Source organism: Nipponia nippon, unplaced genomic scaffold, assembly GCF_047370975.1.
Source record: "Nipponia nippon isolate SJK-2023a ecotype South Korea unplaced genomic scaffold, ASM4737097v1 scaffold_8, whole genome shotgun sequence".
Taxonomy (NCBI): Eukaryota; Metazoa; Chordata; class Aves; order Pelecaniformes; family Threskiornithidae; genus Nipponia; species Nipponia nippon.
In genome coordinates, this window is record NW_028262402.1 from 35,292,953 (window position 1) to 35,318,276 (window position 25,324).

The following is a 25,324-nucleotide window of genomic DNA, read 5'->3' on the forward strand; positions in this document are numbered from 1 at the left end:
GAAGTGTTCTGCTGCTTTCGTTTGATAGTTTAATTTAAAAATATAGTGGTTACTAGAAAACTATAGAGTGAACTATTTAAATAAATTTATCTTCGTTTGTTGGTATGCTATAATATAGATAAAGTCACTTTTTAGGACAGTGTTTTAACATGTTTAATCTTCTCATTAACTACTGAGTCCAGCAGGATTTACTGAAATAAAGGAGGACTAATAAATCAGTTTGATAAAGCTTGATATTTGCACATAACTGAAGGTACCCGTGGAAAAAACACTGTGGAGCAGCTGATGTGTGGTAACCGCTCACACCTTGGTAACTCTGACTCCTTTCTCCCATATTAAAAACTATTTAGGTACTTAGGTTACTAAGTGATGGGCAGAGAATTTTTGAAAGCATCTAGTGCTCCTTATTCCTTATTTTTCAAGAATGCCTCTAAAATGTTTAAAATACATGTTGCAGTATACTCTCTTTATGTCTACTCTCAGTGTTTTACCCTCATGCATATTAATAAGGCCATAGTTTGCAGTAATCTGTTGGGACTACTTAAAGAGTAAGGATGGCAAAATAAAATCCTTAATAAGGATCACAGAAAAAAGGGTTTATGATTAATCTTTCCTGAGGTCATTATCACTTTCTTTAATTTCTTCTTCCGTGCTGTTCTGTAATTTAATTTTTTTGAAGTGTGACTGTGTCTTTTCTTTACTACTGATATTAGTGGAATCAGTATACAAGGAGATAACAAAGTTGGCAGGGGGGGCAAGGGGGGACTTTTGTTTGTTTGTTTGTTTTTGGGGTTTTGTTTGTTTCCTGAAAATGGCCTGAACATACCTTGGGTCTGCTTAGCTGCAACAAGGTTTACAATTGATTGTAGTTCTGGTAGTGGGATGTTAGTATTTTGACCCTAAGCTGCACAGTGTAAAAATCCATATTTTTATGCAAATACAGTGTGAGTTTTCTCTTGCAAACTCAGATTGCAGAAATAACTTTGCATTCAAGACTCAGAAATTTGTCTTTTCAGGATTTTCACATTTTGGAAGTTTCTTATTAAAGTGTAGGAAACTCACTCTTATTTTCTGACTTTCCAAGTTATTTTGTTGGAGGGGAAAAAAAAAAAAAGTACTTAGCAGGCTGAAGTAAAGCTATATGATGCCCGAGAAAAGTGCTAGTCTCTGAGAACTTGTGCAGGAGTCTTTAAAATGTGGGCTTTTTCATCTTTAGAAAACAGATGAAACTGTGAAGTACAGAAAGCTGTGAAGATGGCATGAGAAAACTTGATCATCAGATTTTAAAGCTCATCTCAGATGACAGTCAAAAAGGATTGATATTTATCTGAATAGAAACATTCATTTTAAATTTTGTATCAGGGGCTAACACGGGGCATCCGGGATTCACTCATCTGTTGTCTTCTTTTCACGCATTTCTACAGTTTTATTGTTTGTCTGCCACAGTGAGAAGGTAGTCTTTAACTGCATAGTTTGGTCAACTAAATTGCTTTACCAGAGTTGACAAACGTACTGTTGTTTACTAGATAACATTTTTCGTGAACAGCTACAAATTGGAGACCATACCCATAACACTTCAGTTGTCTTTATGGGACTGTTCCCATGCACCAGGCATTAGAGGACCAGTCTCTGTCCTCTGGCCATAAATGTCAGAACACTGTGTAGATCATGTTAAAAGAGAAAATCAACTGCAGCTTCTTCGTGGCTAATATTTTTGAGGATGTAACTGCTAATTAGCGTAAGGTGTGGATGATACTGGATGTGCATGCATGATTCAGCAGCTTCTGTGTACTTACCTGGGAGGGTGCAGTGGTTAATTTTTTACTAATGTGCAAAGGCTTCCAGTGGTGTTTGGGTCTGTAGGGCAATAGTGTTGGAGCAACTGGGCTTTTTCTTCCATTTCTTCTATGACAGGTGAGACAGCTGGGGTCAGTAAAGTGTCCCAAAAACTGGCAGCTGACCAGAGGAAAAAGGAGGATAGTTCACAACGACCTGGCTATCGCATCATCTTCTGCTTCCCATCCCTCTTGAAAACAAAATTTTGCAAAGCGTGGAATAAGATTGGTCACTGCTGCTGATAAGAGTGGCATCCTAATCCTTTTTCAGTCACCTCTCGCTCTCCAATATGACGGCAGCCAAATGGGTCCGTGTTGCTTATGCTTGAAGGCTTGGCACAGACCTTAAAACGCACCAGAAATATATGCTGTGCCTTGACCTTTGTAGGGAACTGTCTTGCCTACTTCTGGTCCGTGAGTGGAAAAGGGCCTTCTTCCTCGTACTCCCTCAGCAAGGGCAGAGCCGTGCCTGTGCCCAGGGGAGCTGGCTGGCAGCTTGCACCGGTTGTTGCAGGTGGAGGTGGCTTCTTCCACATGCAGCTCTCCTCTCCTGGCTTGCAGGGTGCAGAGACCTGCAGGGATAGGTTGGACAGCTGCTGGTGGTGGGTTCACGAGAAGTCCTGTCCGAAGGGCGTGCACAGTCACCGGTGGCAACACCTCCGTCTTTGGTGGTGATTTTGCAAATTCTGCAGGATGATGTCAAAAGCTCTATGAAGGGGTCTGTTGGTCAGAAATTGTGAAGTTAGTGGGGGAAATAGTGTTTGTCTCAATACTTTTTCTTGTGTTGAAAAATGCTAGCATTTTCAACATTTATACTCTCCATAAAATGAACTACTGTTAAATGAGATTGAAGTCCTTTAGGGCAATGGTGGTGTTATGCTGGTTTTTCATACATTGAAAAGATCTAGGTTATTTTTTAATTATTGTAAGCTATGATCTGTAATTTGTTTCTTCCTTCTTTCCTTCCTCCTAGAGCAAACCTGAGAATGAAGAAAACATTTTTAATAACTTCTGTTGCATTTCCAGAGTTTTCCGTGGTACATTTTCAGGCCGTCCAATTCTATATAGGAGGGAATTAGACACTGCAGTTTATCAAAAAAAGTCTTAATTTTTAACTTGAAAATTCACAGAATTTCAGATCAAACGTTTCCTCTGCATGTTCACAGACAGGGGCCTCTTTACAGTTGCGGGCCTGGTGTAACTCTAAGCTACTTTTTTTCTTTGTTACTGTGTTTTTACTGCAAGGGTATAAAAAGAGCAATGCAAAAGTAGAAGTAAATACAGAGGTGCCAAATATAATCACCTTTCAGCATCATGCCATTGTGGTTGCTGGAAATAAATCCTTCTTTAGCTTTGGACGGTTAACTGCTGTGGTTTGTGCTGACAGCTGGATGTGTGCTTGGTTGTTCGGTTGTTTTTTTTAGCTGAACTGAAATTATAATACAAAAAATGTATAAAGAATGTTGACTTGTGTGGATAACATTTTAATAGCCTAAAATGTAAACTAAAAATTTGGACTGAAACACTTTTCATTTCACTATTGTGCAAAGGAATGATGTGTGAAATAAATGTTTGCTTCCTGGAAGTAAAAGTTTCCTCTAGAAAGAAAAAAAAAAAAGGCTAACAGAAACTACAAGTTGTTCCCCCTACCACCTTGCCCCTGTGTGAGCTGCAACTGTGTTATGGTTCTTTGCCCTGACAGTTAAATTCATATATATTTTGGTGTACAAAATCAGAATAGGAACAGATTCTCAGCGTAAGCATGTTCTTTAGTATCTTGCCTCATAGCACTGAAAATGGCTAGAAATAGATTCAGTGTAATCTCTGTGAAACTAGACGCAAGTATAACTAGTGAAAAGCAGAATTATGTGAATGCCTGTAAAACGAAAACCCAGCGCCATAGAAAACTTAATTACCCAGGGTCTTAAGTGAATTTAGAACTTTCTCTCAGATGTGGAGGTAAACCAGGATTTATAATGCCAATAACTTACTTATATGCCAATGAACAGCATGTGGACTTTCATTAAACAGGAAGCCACATGTCATTTCAGGAGAGGTCAGAGCGACGAAGAGACTCTAGGAGAGAAAGCAAGTGGCTTTTTCTAAGGTACATAGCCGGTAGTACCTGTTACTGGCTGGAGTTGATGTTTTTTGAGTAAAACTGTAGCTGTAACTCAAAATGCATTTAGTTCGTGCATTTCTTAAGATTCCTTCTAATGCTGTAAAAGTATCCAGCAAACAGGTAATTTTTATGAGAGGCAGCCAGACACATTGCTTATCCACAATTGCCATTGTGTTCTGATTGATATTATCTTTTCATTTTTTTATTATCTTCATAAATAGAAAGCAGTTATTTATTAATCTAGCCATTCTTGGTTGACATTTTGTGTGTGTGTGTGCGCGTGTGCGTAAAGTAAATCAAAAAACTCTCAGAGGAGGTAATAACCTGGTATAGACAAGGTTACATAATCAGGTCTAAATAAATATGTACCTGTAGCCTATAACAAAGTAATCATGAAGAGGATCAGCAATTTCTCTTGATAAGGACATGAGAGTCCTGGAGCCATCAGTTTTGACTTGTCTGAGGTGCAGTTGGGAAGTGTTTTGCTTTGAGTTGCTGAAGTGGCTCAGCTGAGCAGGTCACTGGTATCGGAGCTGGACTCAAGCTGGTCCTCCCGAAGAGGCATGAACAGTGCATGCTGGCCACGCACAGCGTGGTGCCCCACCGTGCCGCCTCCTGACCTCTTCTCTGCTGGAGAAGCAGAACATTAAAATGTTACTCTCTTCAGCCATAGGAAATCGATGCTTTAAGTGTCATGGCGTGCTAGTACGCTGTGCTGTTAGAAATGCAACTGCAAAATGATGTGACTGGATGCTTTGACCAGTAAAATCTGCATGCTTGTCCCTGGTGTCTTCTCATATCGTGTTTTTAGTGACCCAGTAGTAGTTTTTGTCCTTCACGTCCCCCCAGGCTTAAAATTCTTCAACTTTTCAATTATTTTCATGAGCAAGTGCTGCATCTGCAAAGAACGTTGCATTTCTGTAATCGTGTAGTTAGCATGAAAATACCTGTGTGGTGTAATGTATAAGGCTAGCAAGGATGTCCTCTCAGAACTTAGCTATTCAATTTACTTTCTATTTTTTTCTTAATAAAAACCAGGGATTTTTTTTATGGAGAATCTAATTATAATTTTTTTAATTATAAAGTTGTTCTTTGGTAATACTACCCTTGACCTGATTTCTTAAACTCGGAGAGTGCCAGCGGTGTATTTGTGTCTATAGAGTCTTCATCACTCTGTGTGTGCGTGTGCGTGCACATGAAGGTATGCACATAGGTATATTTACATCAAAATAAGCAAGGAACATGATTAAAATATGAACTTGTTCAAGCTTTCTTTTATTAATATTATTCAAATCTTGTTAGATTTGAAATGGTTGAAACTAGATGTGGGCTGTCTTTCCTGAGATGCGGTAATATAGGAGTTTTGTCTCTCCTATCCAGCTAACGAGCTGACTGGCCCTCGTCCCCTCTCCTTGCATGGTGAAAAGGTTTGCAGAGGAGCTAGCTTCATTTTGGAGGAGCTGCTAAATTAGCGTATGGCTCCTTGCAGTGACTGAAAAGACATAAATTGCAAGAGGACAGCAAAAAATAAATAGCTAGTGACTCTCTCCAGGGGAAGTAGCAGTTAAAAAGCACTCTCAAGTTAAGGACGATCTGCCATAAGCTGCAGGAAATGTGCCACAATATCTGGAACTGTGCTTCCCTCGGGGTGGATTTGTAACGCGCTCGGCCTTGGAGCCAGCCTGGGTTTCGCTCTGTGTGTGTGTGTGTGCGTGCGTGTGTGTATGCACACACCCATGCCCGTGTGCCTGTGTGCTGAGAAACACACAAAGCTGTGAGTGATGCTGTAAACGTAGGAACGAGGGGAACACAAATCCAACACTTGAACCTCTCAAATTATTTGAGGGATGAAAATAAAAATGGAGTTAACATGTTTTCATTGTATTGCTGCTGTGCCAAGGCTCCTTATCGTGGGCTGTCAGCTCTGCTGGGCTCCGTGTGTGTCCTGGGGGAGAAGGGATGAAGGAACACTGCTTGCTGTAAGGGACAGGTCTTTTGGGGACAGAGCTTCTCTCAGCGTTGCTTAATATCCTCTGAGAAACTTTCACGTTGAAGGCGGCTGTCAGGAGGAGCAGGCCTGGGCTGTGCACAGCCCTGCCTGGCTGTGGGACGAAGGCCGGTGGGGAGGAGCCCTGCCCCCATAGGTGAAGGGGAAGGGGAAGGCACCTCCCAGGCCTTCTCATGGCTGCTGATTCAAAAGTGGTATCTGCCTTGGCCTTGTCCTCCCACCACCCCCCAGCTCACCGCCTGTTCGCTCCCCCGGTGGTGGTGATGTCTGCTGAAGCTCCCTGCCCTGTTCTGTTTTCTAGTAGGATGTTTCTTCTTTGTTCCTTATAAAATACCTGAACCACCCCCACCCCAAGTTTAATGCTGTGATCAGCTGTAATGACATTGAGGCCAGCCCCAGACCGAGCGGCTGGGGTGGCGGTGCGTGGGAGGGAGATGGGTGCTCATTCAAGGGGTAGGTATGAGTGGGCCTGAAGCCGGGTGGGTGTGGGTTTGGATTGCGACCACCTCTTAGGTCTCCCTGAGGAAGGAGGAGGAATGTGGAGGCATCCCCTTCGCACTGCTGTGAGGGAAAAAGCTTAAATACGAGATGAAAATACTTACTGTAGGACTTCATGTTTAGCTTACACCGTTAAGACAGTATTGCCTTTATGGTGCTCTAAAGATGGGTTTTCTTTGGAAACCAGGGAAGATACACAATGTGTAATACATGTTGCAAGGCATATTGTTTTAAAAATAATGCGTTACCCTGCCAGATTCCTCACTGCAGTCAGCGCAGGATTCTGCTTGCAAGACCCTGCACTTTGTTTGGGCTTGCTTGTTTGTAGTTGGACTGAAGTAAAAATTACATTATTATTTTAGTGCTAGGGGTATATTTGAGGCTTGAAAGCATCCTTCTGTCTCGGGTCTAGTGCTGGCTGGGAAACTGTCTGACAGGTATCTGCATACTGACATTTGATACATAGCTCCATTATGTGTCTAATGGAAGTTTGATAATGATACTAGTAAGTTGATGCTTGTCTAATTACGTGTTCAGAAACAGCTGTCATGCTATCTTATTAGTACAGAGGACGTGGAGCACTCTGAAGCATAAACAGCAAAAAAGCATGAGCAGAAGAGGCCAAGGGGACAGCTTGGGTGTCTTCCTCAGGAGTACATAACCTAACACAGTGAGATGTCAAATAGCTTCATGGAAAAAGTATTCCTAACTCTTCATCTGGTAGAGGAACCAGCACAATCTGCTTTTATTTCTAAATCCATACGAAAATGTTCTTTCTTTGGCATGAATGAAGGACACATAAGAAGGTTGAAAACCAAAGGGTTTTTTGGTCGTTCATTTGTTTTGGTTTGTTCCCCCCCCGGAAAGAGTGCTCCATGATATCTAGGCTAAAGCCCAGAATTCAAGTGAATATCTTTTCTGGAAGTGGCCAACCATTTTTAGGAAAAAATGTACCAAAACACTAAGAAGCACTTGCTGTTCATAGTCTTTAATGTAAGACAGTGATATTTAGCAATATCAGAAATGCTGTTTGACATAAATATTGCATCATAACAGAAGTGCTACTATTCCTGTGACTTTTGTTTTCAGTGAAGATACATTTATACTAGTTTGGTATAGCAAAACAACTAACTTTGAAGTATTTTCACATTCTAAGAAACAAAATGCTCTGCTGTATCCTCTAAGCTCCTGGATGGAGCCCTTTTGTATGAGTGGTAGGTCAAAAGTTTATGTCAGGCTTTCAAAATAGAGCTCACAAACATAAAATAGGCTAAATATTATTTCAATAAAAAGCCCTTGGAAAGCACTTTTTAATGCTTTTGCACTTAGTTGTTGTTAACATACTGTTAAAAATTAACAAATTACATGACATACTGTTTTTTATCGGCATTTCTGATGGACACAAACGCACATCAGGTCTACTCTCCAGGTATTACAGTACTTCTTTAAAACAAATTAGAAAATAGATCACAAAAATTCTAACCACACCTCATGAAAGCAGAACATGTAAAGTATAAGGCTTTGTGTGCATGGTAAGTACAGCTATTGTTTTGTAGATATGTTCTTGTACATGATAGTTATGTTTGGTAATAGAAAATGTCAAGAGATCCAGATTTTGCTTTTGCAGCTGTAATGATGGCAATTTCATTCGGGTGGAAGAATGTTAGTCCATAGAGAGAGGGAAGAAAAACCCAACAAAAAAACTCTCTTGCTCTATCTTGGACATGAAGATCACCTTTTCTAAAGATGTGTAGTAAAGGTATCTTATTCCCTCCCATGGTAAAAGTAAAGGAGAAATATTATGATTTTGAATGCTAACAGTATTTGTCCTTGCTTTTGATTAATCAAAGAAAAGTGGTTTATACTGTAGTGAAATGGTATGTCTCAGAGTTGCTAGGAATAGGAATTATGTCTGCCTGTTCATAATCCCTCTGAGTAACAGAAAATGAAAGAGACTTGAAAGGAATTTAAACAATGAACTTCCTCATATGAAGTACGCAAAGCGTTCTGAAACATCAGCTTGAAGAGTAGATGATATTATTTAATTTTACAAATGTATGTAAAAATAGAAAATGCAACACTATTAAAATAAGTAATTACAGATTTTTATAATGCATTGATATTATCTAAATTATTTGCCATCAAGCCGTCTTGATGCTTTAGATAACATTGTTTTGTAATAAGCCTTAAATCAATCACATGGTGATTTCTTTCTCCACGCCCCTCTTATTTGAGGTATTGAGTATTAGCCAACTTCTAAACTTTTTTTTTTAAACATGGTTGTGTTTTTTCCCAACTTTATTTTAAAACCTTTTATTAGATAGGCTTACTTAATGGCAAAAGTAGTTCCTTTTCACCTACATTTTATGTAAGTATCTTCCTTGATAAAGTTTAGACCTAACTCAAGCCTTATCCTGCGATGTGGGAAACTGAGGTCTCATACTGAAATTCAGCTCCTGGAGACCTGCAGGGCATGTAGGGTTATATGGTCCGTCACAGCCCCCAGCATTTTCATGTGCAGAGGTGGAGGACCATAGGTGGAATGTAAAAGAAAGTTAGATGGTTTAACCCCAATCCCATTCTTTAACCAAATAGTAGTTAAGTTAGTTTTCACTGGAAATCAGGTGGCAGTCAGCATATTACTACCATTTTCTATTAATAAATAGCTTACAAAAAACATACATGTTGGCTTAGAGGTAGTTGTATATGATACTGATGTCCTCAAAGAAGATATATATTAAAATAGTAAGAGAAAATAAAAGGTTAGGTGAGGAGGATATTGGTTTATCTACCTGGATTTTTGTATCAGTCTTGTTACTTGGGTGAAAACCAAGCACCTTTGGGAACAGTGATCAACTCTGACACATTTGTGCCTTGGAGTTGACTTAAGTGAGTCTGCTTTCCAACGCTATATTCTGCCCTCAGATGTGGGTATAAAAACCCATTTAAAATCAATTACACACAAGTTTCTGAAGACAGATTTGTTCTTTCCTCTGTGCAAGGAAGGTAAGAATTTGCATTGTACTGTCTTTCATTAATGCTGGTGTTTGCTTCTGGTTTTGTTCACACTTTTTCCATGGAAGAACAGCATGCAACAGACTGATTTTCAACAGTTGCTGCCAGGTAGAGTTGTGAGTAGCATGACGAAAATATTTTTCAGGGTGAAACTTCAATTGTGGCGCTTTTTCTGCACAGATGAGCTCTTCAGTCTGAATTTGTTGAAGTTGCTCCAAACCATATAAAATGGAGAGCTAAGGATAGACTGTAAAGCATTGTTTCTGTTCAGGGAGTCCCAAGTCTATCAGAGGCATCCTTTCAAGAAGAGGGAGGAGAAGGTCACACAGGGTGGAGTCCTGTCCTCTTCTGAACCCATTTACAAAGCTCTGTGAAATCTTGAGGAGGTAATTTTCCTCTGTGGAGGCAGCCAGTTTATGTCTTCTCTTGCTTTCTTGCCTCTGAATTATACCCATACCATAAGAAGATAGCTCTAGAATTGTGAAAATTATCCAATTATAGCTTGAAAAGATAAGGAAGTGGTTCTGCTTGGAAGGGTAGGTTTTTTGGGGGGAAGGGTGGGTTGTTGGCGGGGGGGGGAGTGTTTGGTTTTGGGGGTTGTTTGTTTTTTTGTTTTTTTTTTCAGAATAGAAGGTAGAGAGAGGAAGATGCTGACTTCCAATAATGGGTTCTGCCTGGCTGCATAGTAGTACAGTGTGGTTTTAATTATCTGACACAAAGCTATATTTGATTAACTAGATTTCTCGTAAAGGAGTTTGAGAGGTTCTGTTTCAGTAAAAAGCTTGAATTAATATTCATTTCAGAAGCTGCAGAACATCAGCTGAATTTTAAATTTTAATTCTATCTTCCCAGTTGTCAGCAATTCAGTGTCTGTCTTAGGCTTTATTGTAGTAGTCACTTGGACTGTGTTAATTGTGTCACTGGTACAATGAGGATGAGTATTAGGTTTATTTCTTTGAGTTTAGTGGCTGCACTAGAGTGACAAGCAAAGATTATGATCTGCTCAAACACAACCAGATTATATTTAAAATGAAATTTGTAATTTTGCTTTAGAAAGCATTTAGAGTAATGTCTACATAATGGGAGGTTTTCTTTCCCGTTTTTTAAGGAAGTGAGAGAATTCAGCTTCCATACTGCGCGGAGTGCTGTGGAGAAGTTGATTAGTACAATATGATATTTATGCATATAATAATCAACAAGAGGAAAAAAAAAATCATTCTTAGATAAAGATGGTTGATACAGCTTTTATTGTCTAGTTTAGGTAAGGAAAAGATGCAACAGTTTTAGTAATATTTTGTAATAGATAACATTTGCTTAGTTTTTCATAAACATTTAAGACATTCAAGACTATTCTTGAAACAATTCACTCTAGATTGATGTGGATGTTTCATGCTACTTATTTGATGTAATTTCCCACGTCCTGGGCTGTACTCATAAAATTCTACCTGTTCTTTCTTTGGAAGGAATCTTTACTTATCTTGCCAGGCTCTTTTTTGTTGTTACGTGAGTCATTCATGAAATGATATTTTGTTTTCCTTCATAGAATATTGATAGTCATCTTAACTAAATGTTTATAAATCACTAAAGTGATAACAGAGGAGATCATTTAGTGAATGGCAAAATGATTATATGCTTCCTTTTTTGAAAGCAAGTGGAATATGCAGATGTGGATTGTGAACAAAATAATTAAGACGATGATTATGTAGTGATTTTAAATTAAAGAGATTCTGTTAGTGGAGCAAATACTTGGCAATAGAACAGCATGTACACCTCTCCCATGATTTTTATTAATGGATCTTAATTTAAACCTGTGCTTTGTTAAATCTCAAAGGTTATCACTCAAGTTCTCTCCTAACTTAGCTTTTTGTAGTTATTCCATTCAGTTTTTAATGTAAATACAAAATGGTGTGCTATTGGTGTAGGAACAGCAGCAGGAGACCTTAGCTCCCTTTCTGGCTTGTTTTGTTGCCTTGCTTGCAACTTCAGGTGCATTCCTGTTCCATCGTCTTTTCTGTTAGTCTAACTGAAATGCCATCGAAAATGTTTCCTAACATCAAGTGACTGTTGTGACGTGTAATCTATTAATGTTAATTAAGGAGTTTGATAATCCCAGAAGGAGGATACTAAAGTATTACTGTTCATTTTATGGAAAATATAAATATGCCTACTATATTCATTATCAGGGCTCATAATATTTCCTCACAAAAATTCTTCTCCTGTCTCTGAATGAATTGTCATTTAAATTCTTTGGTGTTATACCTCAGTTTTTATGACCAAGGTGAAAATGGTCAATTACAAAAATTAATCTGTAATTGTATAAAATGATTGGAGCTATAGGTTGGTACGTAGGTATCTTTCAAGAGGTATGATACAGAGAGAGAATATGTCACGGAGATAATATTTGTTAAGCAATGGAAAAAAAGTTGCATAGAGTAGTAGGAATCCTCAGAAAGGAGTGCTGGGCGATAGCTGTACCAGCTTGAAGCTGAGGGACAACTCTCTAATTATGGCCCCTGTTGACAGAGGTGATGGTCAAGGCTGTAGAGGTAAGGATTCATTCGTAAGGTGTCACGGTGAGGAACCTGTCTGTGTAGGTGCTCGGCCACGTCAGATCGGCAGAGCTGTTTGTTTGGGAGCCTGCTTGTTTCACTAGCCTCGCTGCCGCCTTGTGATGGAGAAGAGATAACTCTAGTTCTGCTCCAGAACTTGCATAGAGGTGTTAGGGGGTGAGCTGGGGAGCTTCACCTCCACCTCAGGGGGTTTCGCTGCAGGCTTTACCAGCCTGACGTCCCTGCTGACAGCGGCCTTCAACAGCAAGCCTGAAAGCCGCTGTTCCAAGTGGTAGGACAGACTGGCTCCTTTGCTTCAGCTCCTGGGATGATCTCACGCATTCTGTAATACATTTTGGATATTTTGGCACCTGCAAAGCCAAGCCAGTCCAAGGCCTGAATTCTGCACAGTTTTTATGTTTTCATATAAGGCCATACTTGGTTTCAGCAGAAATGTGATCCTGCTGCATTCCACTGCTGGAACAGCAACAAAAGAAACCATATTTTTTGTTTTCTCTATAGCTGAATTAGTAGTAGCAGAGAGGACATAAAACTCTCTTCCAAGTGAAATAGAACTTTATAGTTGAAATCAAATATTTTTCTTCTCGTGTCACCTCTCTATTACTGTGTTAGCTCTTACTCATAGGAGTTACTCTACTCCTTAACACCTGATGAGGTTGATTTCTGCACTTTTCGTTAAATCTGTGAGACAGTGCACAACAGACTGCTTTTTCTGGTAAATGTTTGATGAAACAGTGTAGGTATAGTAATACTGCAAGTAGAAAAATGGTCAGCAGATAGAAGTGTGAGGCTGTGCCCAGTCTGCACAGGATGTTGACTCCACTCTGACCCATGAATCTTCACTTTCCAGGTATCTCTGGGCTTCTTTCTGCCATTGAGTCCCAAGCTAAAAGCCAGTCTTCTGCGAATGCACACACTGTTGATTTAACGGTTCTCAGTAAATGTATGTGGATAGTGACTAACAGGGTAGTGGATTTCAATGCTGCTTTTTTGTTGTTAAACAAAGTAGTGGATTCCAGTGTGTGTGGTTGGTTGGTTGGTTGTTTTTTTTCTCAAATGTTAATAATGTCCTTTTCTATCTAATTTAAATACAGAATTTCAAACAGTAAAATATAGCCTTTTTTCCCCTTGCCTTTTCATAGATTGAACTTAAGAATAAACACAGAGTGTCAGGCGTAGTTTAGCAGCATTTCTTGTCTTAACAGATGCCAGTGCGGATTTTGCTTAGACAATGGCATCTTTGTTGTTTTAGTTTAAAAACAGCCTTGTGTTTAATCACTCAAGATATTATACTTAAGATTTATTTAAGTTAACAATGCAGGGATACGCAAAAACAAGTACAGGTATGTGCTGCACACCCATGTGAAAGAGAAGTTTGTCAGCCTAGGTTTCTAGTTTTGAACTATTTTTAAATCAGTCTCCTATGTCTTCCTTGTCGGCCACCACGTGAGTTTTGAAGCCACTCTGCCAGTAGCTGCACTGTCACCTATTTAAAATGATCCATGTTTTAAGTTTTTCCGTAAATTTTACAGGGCAAGGAATGTTGTGTTTCAACATTTTGTAGTTTCATTTTTGCAGGATGTGCACCAGAAGTAATAGTAATAATACAATAAATTATGCACGATATGTATGTATGCGTGTGCAAGCACACGCGTAAGGGATTACTGCTTCATTTAAGCAACCTGACTTCCTTCCTGGTTCTGCTTTTGGAGATAACACTGCTGGGGGGACTTTCAGATCTCTGGTTGTAGACTTCTTGATGATGCAGTAATATTTGTTGCTGTTACCATTTGAAGAAAAAAATTTGGAGAGGTCTTCAGAGATTTGCCAGGTTGTAAGATGATAAGCTCTTACGAGTTTTGATAATACTCTATGCCACAGTTGAATGGGAATTCATCACTATTTGAGCCATTTCTTTACTGCTTTTAGAAGACAGTTAATTCTTTTCATTCATCAGTTGTTGTTTTTTTTTAATTTGGAAAGAAATTTTTTTTAAAAAAAGGTCAAATGACCAACCATACTATGTGCTTGAATCAGGAAGTTCGGTTTGTTTTTTTTTTTCCAGTCACACCATTGACTTCTCTCCAAAGTACCACCCAAGGGTTATATGAGGATCATGGGTTTTTTTTGAAAGTCGCTGTTTTTAAAAGATAAGGAGAGAGGATGGTGGTAGTAGTAGTAGTACTATTGAGATTCTGATATGTTGTGTGGCCTTCAACTGTCTTCTGACAGATGAGAAGACACTATTCATCTGGCTTCAGAGAACTGATCCAAGTCTTGACTAATTTAAATGTGCAATGGCAGCCAGCAGAAAATTGATCTCGGTATAGTTGTATCCCACCTTGGTCCATCCTGTTGATCTGCTCCATTGCCATTTCACCTTTGCTCTCTCCTTGTATCAGCTAGATGTATCAGCGTGATGATCAGCATCATTCCTGGGATGATGGTGGTAGAAGCAGTGGTTAGCAGAAGCTGTAAGGCATTCAGATCCTCCCAGGACACGTGGATTTTTCTTTTTTTTTTTTTTTTTTTTAATCCACTTTAAAGTTTCCTTCTTTTCACCAGCTGAAACAGAAACCACAGTCCTGTTCAGCCTGTTGTCCAGTGATGGTTTTGTTTATTATGGTGATAGATAAGATTTTAGGCATGTATTGCCAAGTTGTATTTCTTAATTTGCTCTGTAATGTATGAGGCTGTAGAAAGCACAGTTGGTGGCGTATCAGTCAATGTCTTGATCTTCTTATAATGCCAGTCATGGGATTTTAAACGCCAAAAAATATATAAAAATAATCAAATCTAGGTTTGACTCAGTGCTGTAACAGTGGTAGTTTAAAATCCCACTCCTGACCAGGAATAATGCTGTAATGATTGCAGATTTACTTAGCTAACCCTGGTAATTCATTACGCCAAATTTTTCCCTGTTTCTCTGATAGTAAATAACATTGCTTGTTTTCTTTCCAATTATTATAGTTTGGGGAGGAGTATCCGAGAAAATCTCTAGTGACATGCTTGTAAATGGTGTGCTGTCACTATTAAGTAGTTGTCACATAAACAGGACTTTTTTTGCACAAAGATTTGATGCCACTGTTTAAAAAAAAAAAAAAAAACAAACTTGACATTTTCTTTGCCTGCTTTTCTTGTCAGCAACAATATAAAAATATTTACTTTCTGTCATTGATTGTAACAATCTAAGAGGAACCATCACTGTGAAGTTTTTGTGAGTTCCTGTATATTGTGCTGAAAACAAACATTTTCACTTCTTAGTAGTTTTGGGGCATTCCTGTAAATTTTATTATTATCTGTCATTTGTATTCTTGTATCCTATTTTCGTGCATTCTGTGCTGCAAATTTTCCATGGTTTCCTTTTGCACCAGGATGCTTTTCAACACTTTGCCCCTGCGCATGTCACGCTTCATGCAGTTAAGGAGGACTATAAATGTCATCGTTGCCGCTGGCTTAACCAGAAAAATAGTCTGTGGGCAGACACAAGAAAGTAGCTTTAAGCATTGACCTGGGGAGGGACAGACTTGAGGAAACTTTGAGATGACCTTGAAAAAGAGAGAGATACCATTTTCATATATATATATATGGGCAGTTATACAAATTTTATATGTAAATACAATGCATATAGTGTGTGTGTATCTATTTGTCTTTAGACCTCCAACTATAATTTGTTACTAGTCTTTGACTGATGAAGTCTTAGTACAGCGACACCCAGTTACAGAACCATAAAACTGAGTAAGATGCAGACTTACATTTTAGATTCTTTTGGGTTTTAATTTTGTTTTCCTACATATTATGGTTTTTGTAGATTCAAGGTGTAAATAATTTGAAATACTGTCTTCTCAACGTGATGCAGATTGCTTTTCCACCGTTTTCTTGTGTGTAATTATCATGTGTGATATCAATTGCTACCTACACTCCCAATAAAGAATTGAAAGAATTAGAAGCTTCAAGTTTTAAAACAGAGTAGATAATACAAGCATGTTCTTCATATCTCTATGCTAAATTTGCTTAAGGGGACTTTGAAGGAATCTGGATTCCCATGTAGGGAAGTATCAGGACTAAACCTGGAAGTCACTTTCTGTTCCATTGATTCAGAGGCATTTGGTGGAAATTATTTTCTTACACATCAGTTAAAATGGAATCTGTAGTGAAAGAGTTAATCGTGTCAAAAAGGCATCTCGTAACCATTCTGTGCTTCATAGGTTCATGTTGAACAGATTTTTGTACTACATGTGACGTATCTTGCAGAAAAGCTGGACAGTATTTGCAGAATTACTAAAAAATATGTGATGTGGCACTTTGTTTTACTTTATATGTAAGGGCATAACTCTGCTTCATAGGTTTCAGAAAAAGAGAAAAACTGTGGTGGTCTTAAGGGTAGTCTAAACTATTTTTTACTATGTAATAGTTCTATACTGCCTAGGTTTGTAGTTTAGTACAGTCTTAAGGGAAGTAATGTTTTCTCCTCACTGGTAGATTGCAGAAATGTAAAGATCTCACCTCTGATTCTGGTGAACTGGCAGACAGGCAGATACCATTGACCCAGTACAACATCACCCTTTCTGCAAAGACCCATGCCTGGGTAGCATGAATTCTTCAGGTTGTGTGGCACAAGTTCAGCCTGGTGGCTAGGCAGTGGCCTCTGCACGGAGCGCTGTGCTGCTGACCACAGCGCAGGCTGAGGATCCCCGTGAAGGCTGAGGGTGGAAGCAGGCTTGGTCTCACTTTTCAGCTTCAGAGCACGTTCTTCTTCATTGTAATAGTAACCACTTTCTCCCCAGAGAAAGTAAAATTGGTTGGTATGTAACATCATGCTTGATTTTCTGGGAATGTGTGTGTAAGGAAGACGTGTTAGAAGTTTGTTTTGTGAGTGCGGGAAATGGGACTGAAGGTTTCAAAATGATGCTCATGGTAAAGGCAAAACCTTTTAGAGGCTTTCAGCTTGCAGTGTGTGCTATCTCAGAAATGCTTAAGGGTCGCTGCTTTAACCTTGCACTGCGCTGCTGTGAAACACACTTCTCTGACAAGACACCTAAAACATTGTGTAAGGGGTGTAAGGCTGCCTTTGTCCTGGGACACGAGAATTATGGCATGAGGCATGAAAGCTTTACAGCAATGATTAAAATAAAACCCAGGCTGAAAGGCTGGAAAGTTCAGCGCTGAGCAGTGCACCCTGGTGCACGCATTTTGTTTCCTGCAAGGCTGAGTAGCTGGGTGAACACAAGGTTTATGTGGCTGCGCAACTGTTCATTTCAAATTTCAGCTCCTCCTTTTAAGCAAACACAGGAGTAATATAGATAAGCTCTTCTGGTCACAGAGGATGAGCTCACTGAATTGGAGCAAAGGAAAAATCTTGTGTGATGTATCCTGTGTGAAATTTCCAACAAGCAGATCTTAACTTTAAATTGACGAATACTCAGAAATGTTCATTAATGAACTACTTCTAGTACAAAGTACAAAGACGCGAAGAAATTTAAAGGAAGGAAGGAACGACTGCCCATTAATGAATATGAGCCAAATTTTAATTAACACTGATATCGCATGTTTCTGAGGTTAAAGTTTGCAGGGCTGTAATTGTTACACTACTTGCTTTATTAAAAAAAACCAAAACACCACACCAAGAAACCAAACCAAAACACAAACATGTCTATTTATTGTACACTGCCTACCATAATGTCCTGAAGGTTGACCAAGGAAGATACATTTTTTTTTTTTCTTAAGTCCTGAATTTTTGTGATAAAATGTCTCTTAGTAATTACCTGAAGTTAGATGCTTTGGGAAATTCTATCTTCAAGAATGGAAGATCTTTACATATGTAGTCATACATTATATGTATATTTTGGAGTTTTGTTTTACTCATTAGTTTAGTTGTCAAATCAAAATGCAAATTTTAATTCAGTGGTACTTCAGTTGCTACTGATGCTACTTTTCGACACTGCACTGGGTCTTCTAGTTACCTTGCAAGCACCACTTGACGCTGTTCAGCCCTGCATGAAAAAAGTGATCATCATTGTGCAAAAAAAGTCATGTTTGTGTCCAGTGGCTAAAGTATATCCTTCTTATTTGTCTTGCAGGCACAGGAGAGAGTGGCAAAAGCACGTTTATCAAGCAGATGAGAATCATTCATGGATCAGGTTACTCTGATGAAGATAAAAGGGGCTTTACAAAACTGGTGTACCAGAATATATTTACAGCAATGCAGGCCATGATCAGAGCCATGGATACTCTCAAAATCCCATACAAGTATGAACATAACAAGGTGAGATTTTTGTTTATTTCTGCAGCTGAAGGTTTTCCTCTTTTTATTTTAGGAAATATACTGAAGGTCTCCAAAAAATCATGTCACACACATTATACTGAAAGTTCAGAAGAAGAAGGCATCTTCCAGTCTTGCCTTTAGTTCACTGCCGTTTTTACTGCTTCGACAACACAAAGGTGCCGCTTTTAACAAGAGAGCTCCTCTTAACAAGATGCCTGGGGGGGTTGGCACAGGGCAGAGGTTTAATGGCAGGCTGCTGTTTGGCTGTCACTTTAGTTACCCCTTGTCTTTTCCTCCTCTGGCCAGAGCACAGTTAAGCCATTCTTCTGATCTATAGCAGAACCTTACTGCTTAAGGTTTGCCGTGTACATGTGAGAAAAAATCAAATTATTAGAAAAATAGGTAAGGATACCTGTTTGTGCGTGAACATGTTGCGAAATAAAATTTTCGACATGAGACCTTAAAACAGTCAGATTCTTTTGAGATGGATACTGTTACTGAAATTCAAAAGGACAAAATACATTTGAAATCTTTAAAAGGTTCATCTCTGACTAGCCTGACTTCTTTCCCTTTTTCTTTATATTTAAATTTAAAAAAAATAATAATCTAAGCATTCATGAAGGCGAATGAAATGTTTAATATTTACTTAAATACCTGGTAAGACACAGGATTACCTGGCTATAACTCCCACTTCTTGTCACAGGAGCAGTACGACTTTGTTTGATAACAGTTCCTGAGAACTTGTCCTGATTTTTCACTGTTGAGCCACTATCAGCAACTTTGTCAGGCAGAGAGTTTAAGATCTCTCACAAGTGGAGGACTCACCTTTCTTTCAATCTTGTGAAAGAGTATTTAATGATGATTTAGTAATCCTGGATGAAAACAATACTTTAGTAATCCTGGATGAAAATAATACTTTCTCTGATGAATTACTCAAAAGTTCTTTTATTTTTTTTTTTTTTTAATATCAGAAACTATCAAAGAGCAGGGACATTTATGATAAAGAAGTAAGCTTCCGTTAACTGGGGAAGGCAGGATGAAATAAACTTGTGTTAAGATGAAAATCTTTTGCGTCTATGTATATGAAGTTTAATTATTAGCATTGAACTGCTGTATGTTTGAAGGCATCTAATTCAGAAGTTGGAACGATAAAGCTTATTACCAGGTTAAAGAAGCTTTGTTTCTCCATTTGCATGTAATGTTGCAATAACCAGAGTCTTGCAGGAGCCTGGGTTTGTGCAGTGGAAAGTCAGGAGGATCCTGTCTGTCAAAATCCATATTGTTAACCTTCTTTAATGGTGGGTGGGTTTTTTTGTGCACATGGAAAAGTTTTTTAAAAACTTGTCCTAGTTGGTAAAAAGAGACTGTTGAACTTCCTAGTCTGACTGTGTGCTGAAGCTGTCTAGTTTTCCCTCATCCCTCACGAATCAAAATCAAATGTGTAGTTAGTATTGAAAAGAAAACTGGTTTTGTATGTGTATTTCAGCCTTTTGGCTCCAAGTTTTTGCTGTGTGCAAAGCATACAGCATACTGACCTCAAAAGTTAGTTGATTGTAAAGCGCAATCATTTTTTTCTTCAAAATTGGTATTGATTGTCACTTTGCCTTCATATCTAAAAATCCTAATTGTAAATTAGGAAGTTTTTTCCTTGTATTATACTGTGGAGTATATGTTCTGTAGTTATTTTTTAAGTTAGAGTGCTGAATTTATATAGTTTTTTTATATAGTTGGAGTGGGTCGGTTAGGTTTGGCATAGCTGTATACACACAGCCAGAGCTGTTCACTTTCTCTATATAAAAATAACTTTCCTGAAAGTGGGAGTCTGTCTTTGTGCTCAGCTCCTTCACAAGCATTCCCATCAGTTTCTAATAGTGCTACGTGCAGAGTGAAATAGAAGTCGCCAACTGACAGGGTCTCAAGGCAATTCCTGTATTAATGCCTTCGGAAATGCAAGGGAAACCAAACTTTGGTACAGCATCGTCCCAGAGTAGAGAAGATTGCAGGCTACTACACTTTAAAGCAGTGAATACCAATCAATTGGTTAATCTGCTCTTTTTTTTTTTTAAAGGCCGTTGAAAACAAACTTATTAGCCTAGCAGTCTAGAAAACACAGGAAGGGCACTTCCTATTAATTTGAGTCTCCTATCAGGAAGTCCTATCTCTGGAGAGAATATCTCAAAGTTTGAGTAATAACATATTTTTAGCACAGTAGTTGTTTTGCACAATAGTTTAGAAAACTGCAGCTCAGGCTGGTATTGATGTGGTTGGGCCTAAAGAAAAGTGACCATTTTTCTGTCAAATTCTTCATGTTCTGTGATAGACTTTGGGGCTACGATAGAAATACTTTTCTCTTACTATACCAATTTTCTTACCATTAGCTGGGAATTATTAAAATTGGAGTTTCAAATCTCTGAATGCTGCTGGAATTTGAAGTGTTCTCATATCAAAAAATTAGTTAAGTAGGTAGTTTGGTCTTTGTGTGGTGTACAACATTGCAACAACATTTAGGTTGGGTTATTTTAATATAGTCAATGTAGCAAGTGACAAGTTTGAAGTTTAGCAAGTTAGTTCTTGTGGAGTTGTGTTGGCTTCATAGTCACCAATATAACTAAAGAGGCAGAGACTGAAATGTATTGTCCTATATTATAATAAACTGTTTCGAAAGATTTATTACCAGAGTAGTGAAAGTTGATTGAGAAATGTAACTATTAGTGTTTAGAATGTAATATCTCAGAACTGATGGTAGAGCATAATAACATGAGACATTTCTTTTTCGTGTTAAACTTCAGAATATGAGCTCTAATGAGGTTTAAGATAATGGGTGAGGGTGATCTCTTCTCTTAGGAATTTGTCTGTCATAGGAAATGGTGGCTTATGGACTGGTTTTTAGTTTCCTTTTGGGTAAATGTTATTGTGCTTCCGTTACTTATTTTTTTAACTAGAAGTTGTGAAGTTTTCATATGGCTCTTGAATTTTAGAGTAAGAGGTATTTTATGAAATATGGGAACGCCTAAGTTTTTTATAGAAATGTTCATAAGCAATTCTCAAAATTGCCTGTCTTTGCAAAATTTTGTGAGTGTACAGTACTAACTCATGCAACCACAGATATTCAAATGCACATTTTAGAAAAACTAAAATACAGGTTTATGTTTTTTACGATTTGTCTTTTTAGAAAGCTGAAATGTGTATCCATGCTTCCGTGATTCCTTTCAAATACTGAAATAAAAAGACCATTCATTTAATCGTCTAAATTCTCACATTCCCAGTGTTTTTCCTAATGGCTTAGGAGGCTTTCCTTTAGATAATGTAGTGTTCATTTCTCCTTTCCTATCCTTTTCTTTTTTTTACATGTCTAATATTGCTGAAGATGAGGAGTATACATGGGTCGCTTCCCCCCCCCCCCCCGCTTTGTCATTAAGAAATTCTACCAAATCTATTACTATACTAAACAGTGACTACCACTGTTAACCTATACTATTCCCGTTCACCGTAACTTCAAAAAGACAAGTTGCCTCTCTGCTCTAGCAGACAGTATCAGGAAGGTGTCGCTCCATGGTGATTAACAGGCAGGAAATCTTACTTGAATCCTATGCCCGTAATTTCCTGTGAGACTTCTTAAATATAACAAGATAACTAATGTGAGTAAGGGTAACAGAACAGGCTACCAGAAAGTTTTTAAAGAGGCTGAAAACATAAAAGCAAGTTTTATTGTAGACCTAGACATTTGCTATTAAGTTTCTAAGAGTGTTTTCTGCTGAAGTTGTTGCTGTATTTATGCCTATTCCCTTTGGGGAATGTTTTGCAGTAAAAATAAGTAGATATTGGAAATGCTTTCAAAGTCCAAAATCTTACTGGCATTATCTTCAAGTCCACGTTTACCTTGTTAGCAAGTCAGATAAATCCAGTGGAGCAAACAAATAAAAACACAGACGGAAGTAGGGCAACAGGAGTAGGTACGAGTCAGATTGTATAAATTTTTATACCTGGTAAACAGTTGGGGGTGTTAAGTGTTCTAGATCTCTTTGGTGAAATTTGACGTTGAACAAACCGAGCTTGGAGGAAGGGGCCTCCTGCAGACACTTCACCTGATACGCAAAGAGTGTGAAGGACTGAAACCAGAGCACAAGCGTGCAAACACTGGGAGGGTTATTGATTGTCAGGTGATGCAGAATGTGTGGGATTTCTGGCTTTTTTGGGGGGAGGGGGCGTATGTTTTGGGGTTTTGTTGTTTTGTGTTTTTTAAAAAGCAAGAATGATGTTCTTGGGATGGTGAAATGAAATGCTTGTTGGTTTGGAACAGGGATAATCAAGTGGCTCTTCAAGCAGAAACCCAAATGGTGCCATCTGCACAAGCAGTATTCTGCAGCATCTCAAACCTGGAGCAGAGGGATTAAAGCTGGTTACAAGAAAGAGATTTATACTAATAGTGTTAGTTAGTATTTAATGTATTGTAGTGCTCAGTTAGTATTTAAGTACTCTCAGATATTCTTCTCCAAGCACTCAAAAACAAAGAAAAGTTAACCAATAAATAGGAGCCTTGCCAGAAGAGTTAAATGCTTCGAATACCGGGAAGCTCCAGATGCGTTACTTTGGCAAGAAACAGATTGCTGCAGAGCTGGCCAACATGGAAGAAAGTATAGTTAGATTTAAAATATCATGGTCTTTTAACAACATGTATTCAGATACAGGAACTGAAGATAGCTTTTTTTTTTTTCAGGAGCCATAATGTGAAGTAAAACCCGTCTCCCTGGTAGCTGTGTTTCCTCCTGTGGGAACATTGATCAGTGAGCTGTAGGGGCTCCAGTAGAGCCATGAACAATTGCCTTGTGAGCGCTTCGTAGAGAGTCCTTCATGGGGACTTTGACAATCCTAACCAGATCTCAGCCTCTCCCCAGCTGTCTTTCTTGTCTTTTTCAGTCTCCTTCTGTCAGTCATTTACTCCTTTCATGCCCTGCCTTTCTCTCTGGCACCTCTCCAGTCTTGCGTACATTTGACCTCGGCAGGTCTTCACTTACCGGTGGCCTTAACCATTTTGTCCTACTCTCTGCTGTTTTCTTTCTCCTCCTTTGAATAAAATTCTTAAAAACCTCCCAAAACCCCATAGGTGTAATAATTTACATCCTGTCCTCTTTCTACCAGTTCACTCATTTGCTTGCTCTCTGTTTAGAGCAGAGATCTCTTGTATTTTTCTGACTTGCTCCAATGGATTTGTAAGTTGCTTGTTTCCTCTGTTATATTCTGCTTAACTGTTTCATACTTTACCTCAAAAGAAGTATGAGTTCTAGATATTTTTCCAAGTGTGGGGAAAAAATGATTGTGTATCAGAAGTAAGCTAGACAAGCAGGGTTGAATGTTCCCATGAAGAGCTGAGAATATCTTTATTTAAAATAAACATACAGATAAATGAACACTTTTCCCCAGTAAAATAATAGGTAATTTCACCAATATGAAATGAGGTAACTGTCTTAGCCTGTAGTTCAACATAAATTTGAAAACTAAATTTTAGCTATTCTTTTGGCAGAGCAATAAGTTTTCTTCCTTCCTCTTTTTACATTTCATTTTAAGTGAAGCTTTTTATTTTTTTTTAAATACAACATTTTAAGTGATTAACTGCCCTTTGCTAATGGGAAGTGATAAGTCATATACAAAAGCACTCATGTGGGGTGTGATGTCTGTGATCTTTCTAGTTCCACCATTTTACTGTTTCTGCTAGTGTGGAGAATGAATGGGTGGTAATAATGCTGGCAGATTCTTGTAGATTTTGTGATCACTCATACACTGGATAAAGGACCATAAATATGAGAAAACAGACCTCTAGCTTCTTTTTGTTTCCTGTCTTACTGACTGTTTTACTTCAGATATATTTGTTGCTTACTTATTTTGCTTGCAGAGCATATTGTGTGTCTGAAAGGAAATATTCACGTGAGTGTGCTCTCTGTCAGTGAAAACGTGAAATATGCTCAGGGCAACTTTTGTATGAAATAGGAGTTTGGCGTTTATTTTAAGGTAATAAGATTTCATACTCTTGGAAGGTTCTGGCTTTCTCTATAATTAACAACAGTTATGTAAATATAGGTATTTATACAATATAATTTTATACAGAAAATACATAAATATTTTCCTCTAGGAAATACTTGTATATCATTATGTTTAACAGTAATAGCTTCCTAATTATTTCATTCATTTCTACAGAAGAATGCTAAGATTATCCAGCATGTATTTCTGAAGTAATTTCAGATTGAAATATTTGTCATATTTTCCTCTGAAACTTTATGAAAATATTTCCTTCCTACAGGAAACTTTTCTGGGGAACTCGGATCCAGTTATGTTTTGGTTATATTATGTAGAATGACTAAAAATTCTTGAAATCTCATGTCTTCATTGTTCATTTCTAGTAACACACTAAAAGTTGCTTGAAATAAGATTTACTGCAATGGATTAAGAAATCTTCAGCTAAAATGGATGATATTTTTCTGCGGGTTTTGTCAGTCTCTTGTTTAGTTTGCACTTCTGTGTGGTAAAAGTTATAACATCTGAGATGCAAGAAGGTTTTGTCTTGTAATAAAATTCAACTTTGGCTTAGCAAATAGGCTAATGTTAAGCAAAGGAGTTGTTTCAAAATAACAAACCAGAAACCCCCCCCCCCCTTTTTTTTCTTCCCAAGGATAATTTGTTTTGTATTGTGAGATGTGTTGCCTGACAGAGCTATTCACATCATTTCTTTGATTCCCTACTTTTTCTGAAAGCTTATTCTGCTCTTTTTTTTCCTCCCTGGTTAAAGTAGGCATAAAGTCCGCTCATGAAGAGTCCATGACATATTCACGCTTCATCAGTCCAGTCACATGCCTACCTGTTTTCAGACTATGGGCCTGTGTAGCTCTACTCTTAGACTTTGTATTCACTTTGGGTGACTACATAGAGGTGAGGCATAAGGCAAGAGTCCAGTGTTTTGCTTCTGGAAGAGGAGGTTTGCAAAGGGAAATCTAAGCATGACATTAGTTGTGTTATGTT

The 25,324-nt window shown here is 38.3% G+C and overlaps 1 protein-coding gene across 1 annotated transcript in view; it reads left to right on the top strand.

Moving 5' to 3' along the window:
• Window positions 1–25,324, top strand: part of LOC104020875 (guanine nucleotide-binding protein G(q) subunit alpha) — a 137,972-nt gene that overhangs the window by 26,794 nt on the left and 85,854 nt on the right. The window contains exon 2 of the mRNA XM_087741589.1: window positions 18,129–18,313. Coding sequence (XP_087597715.1) covers window positions 18,129–18,313 — 185 coding nt within the window. The remainder of the gene's footprint in view (window positions 1–18,128; window positions 18,314–25,324) is intronic.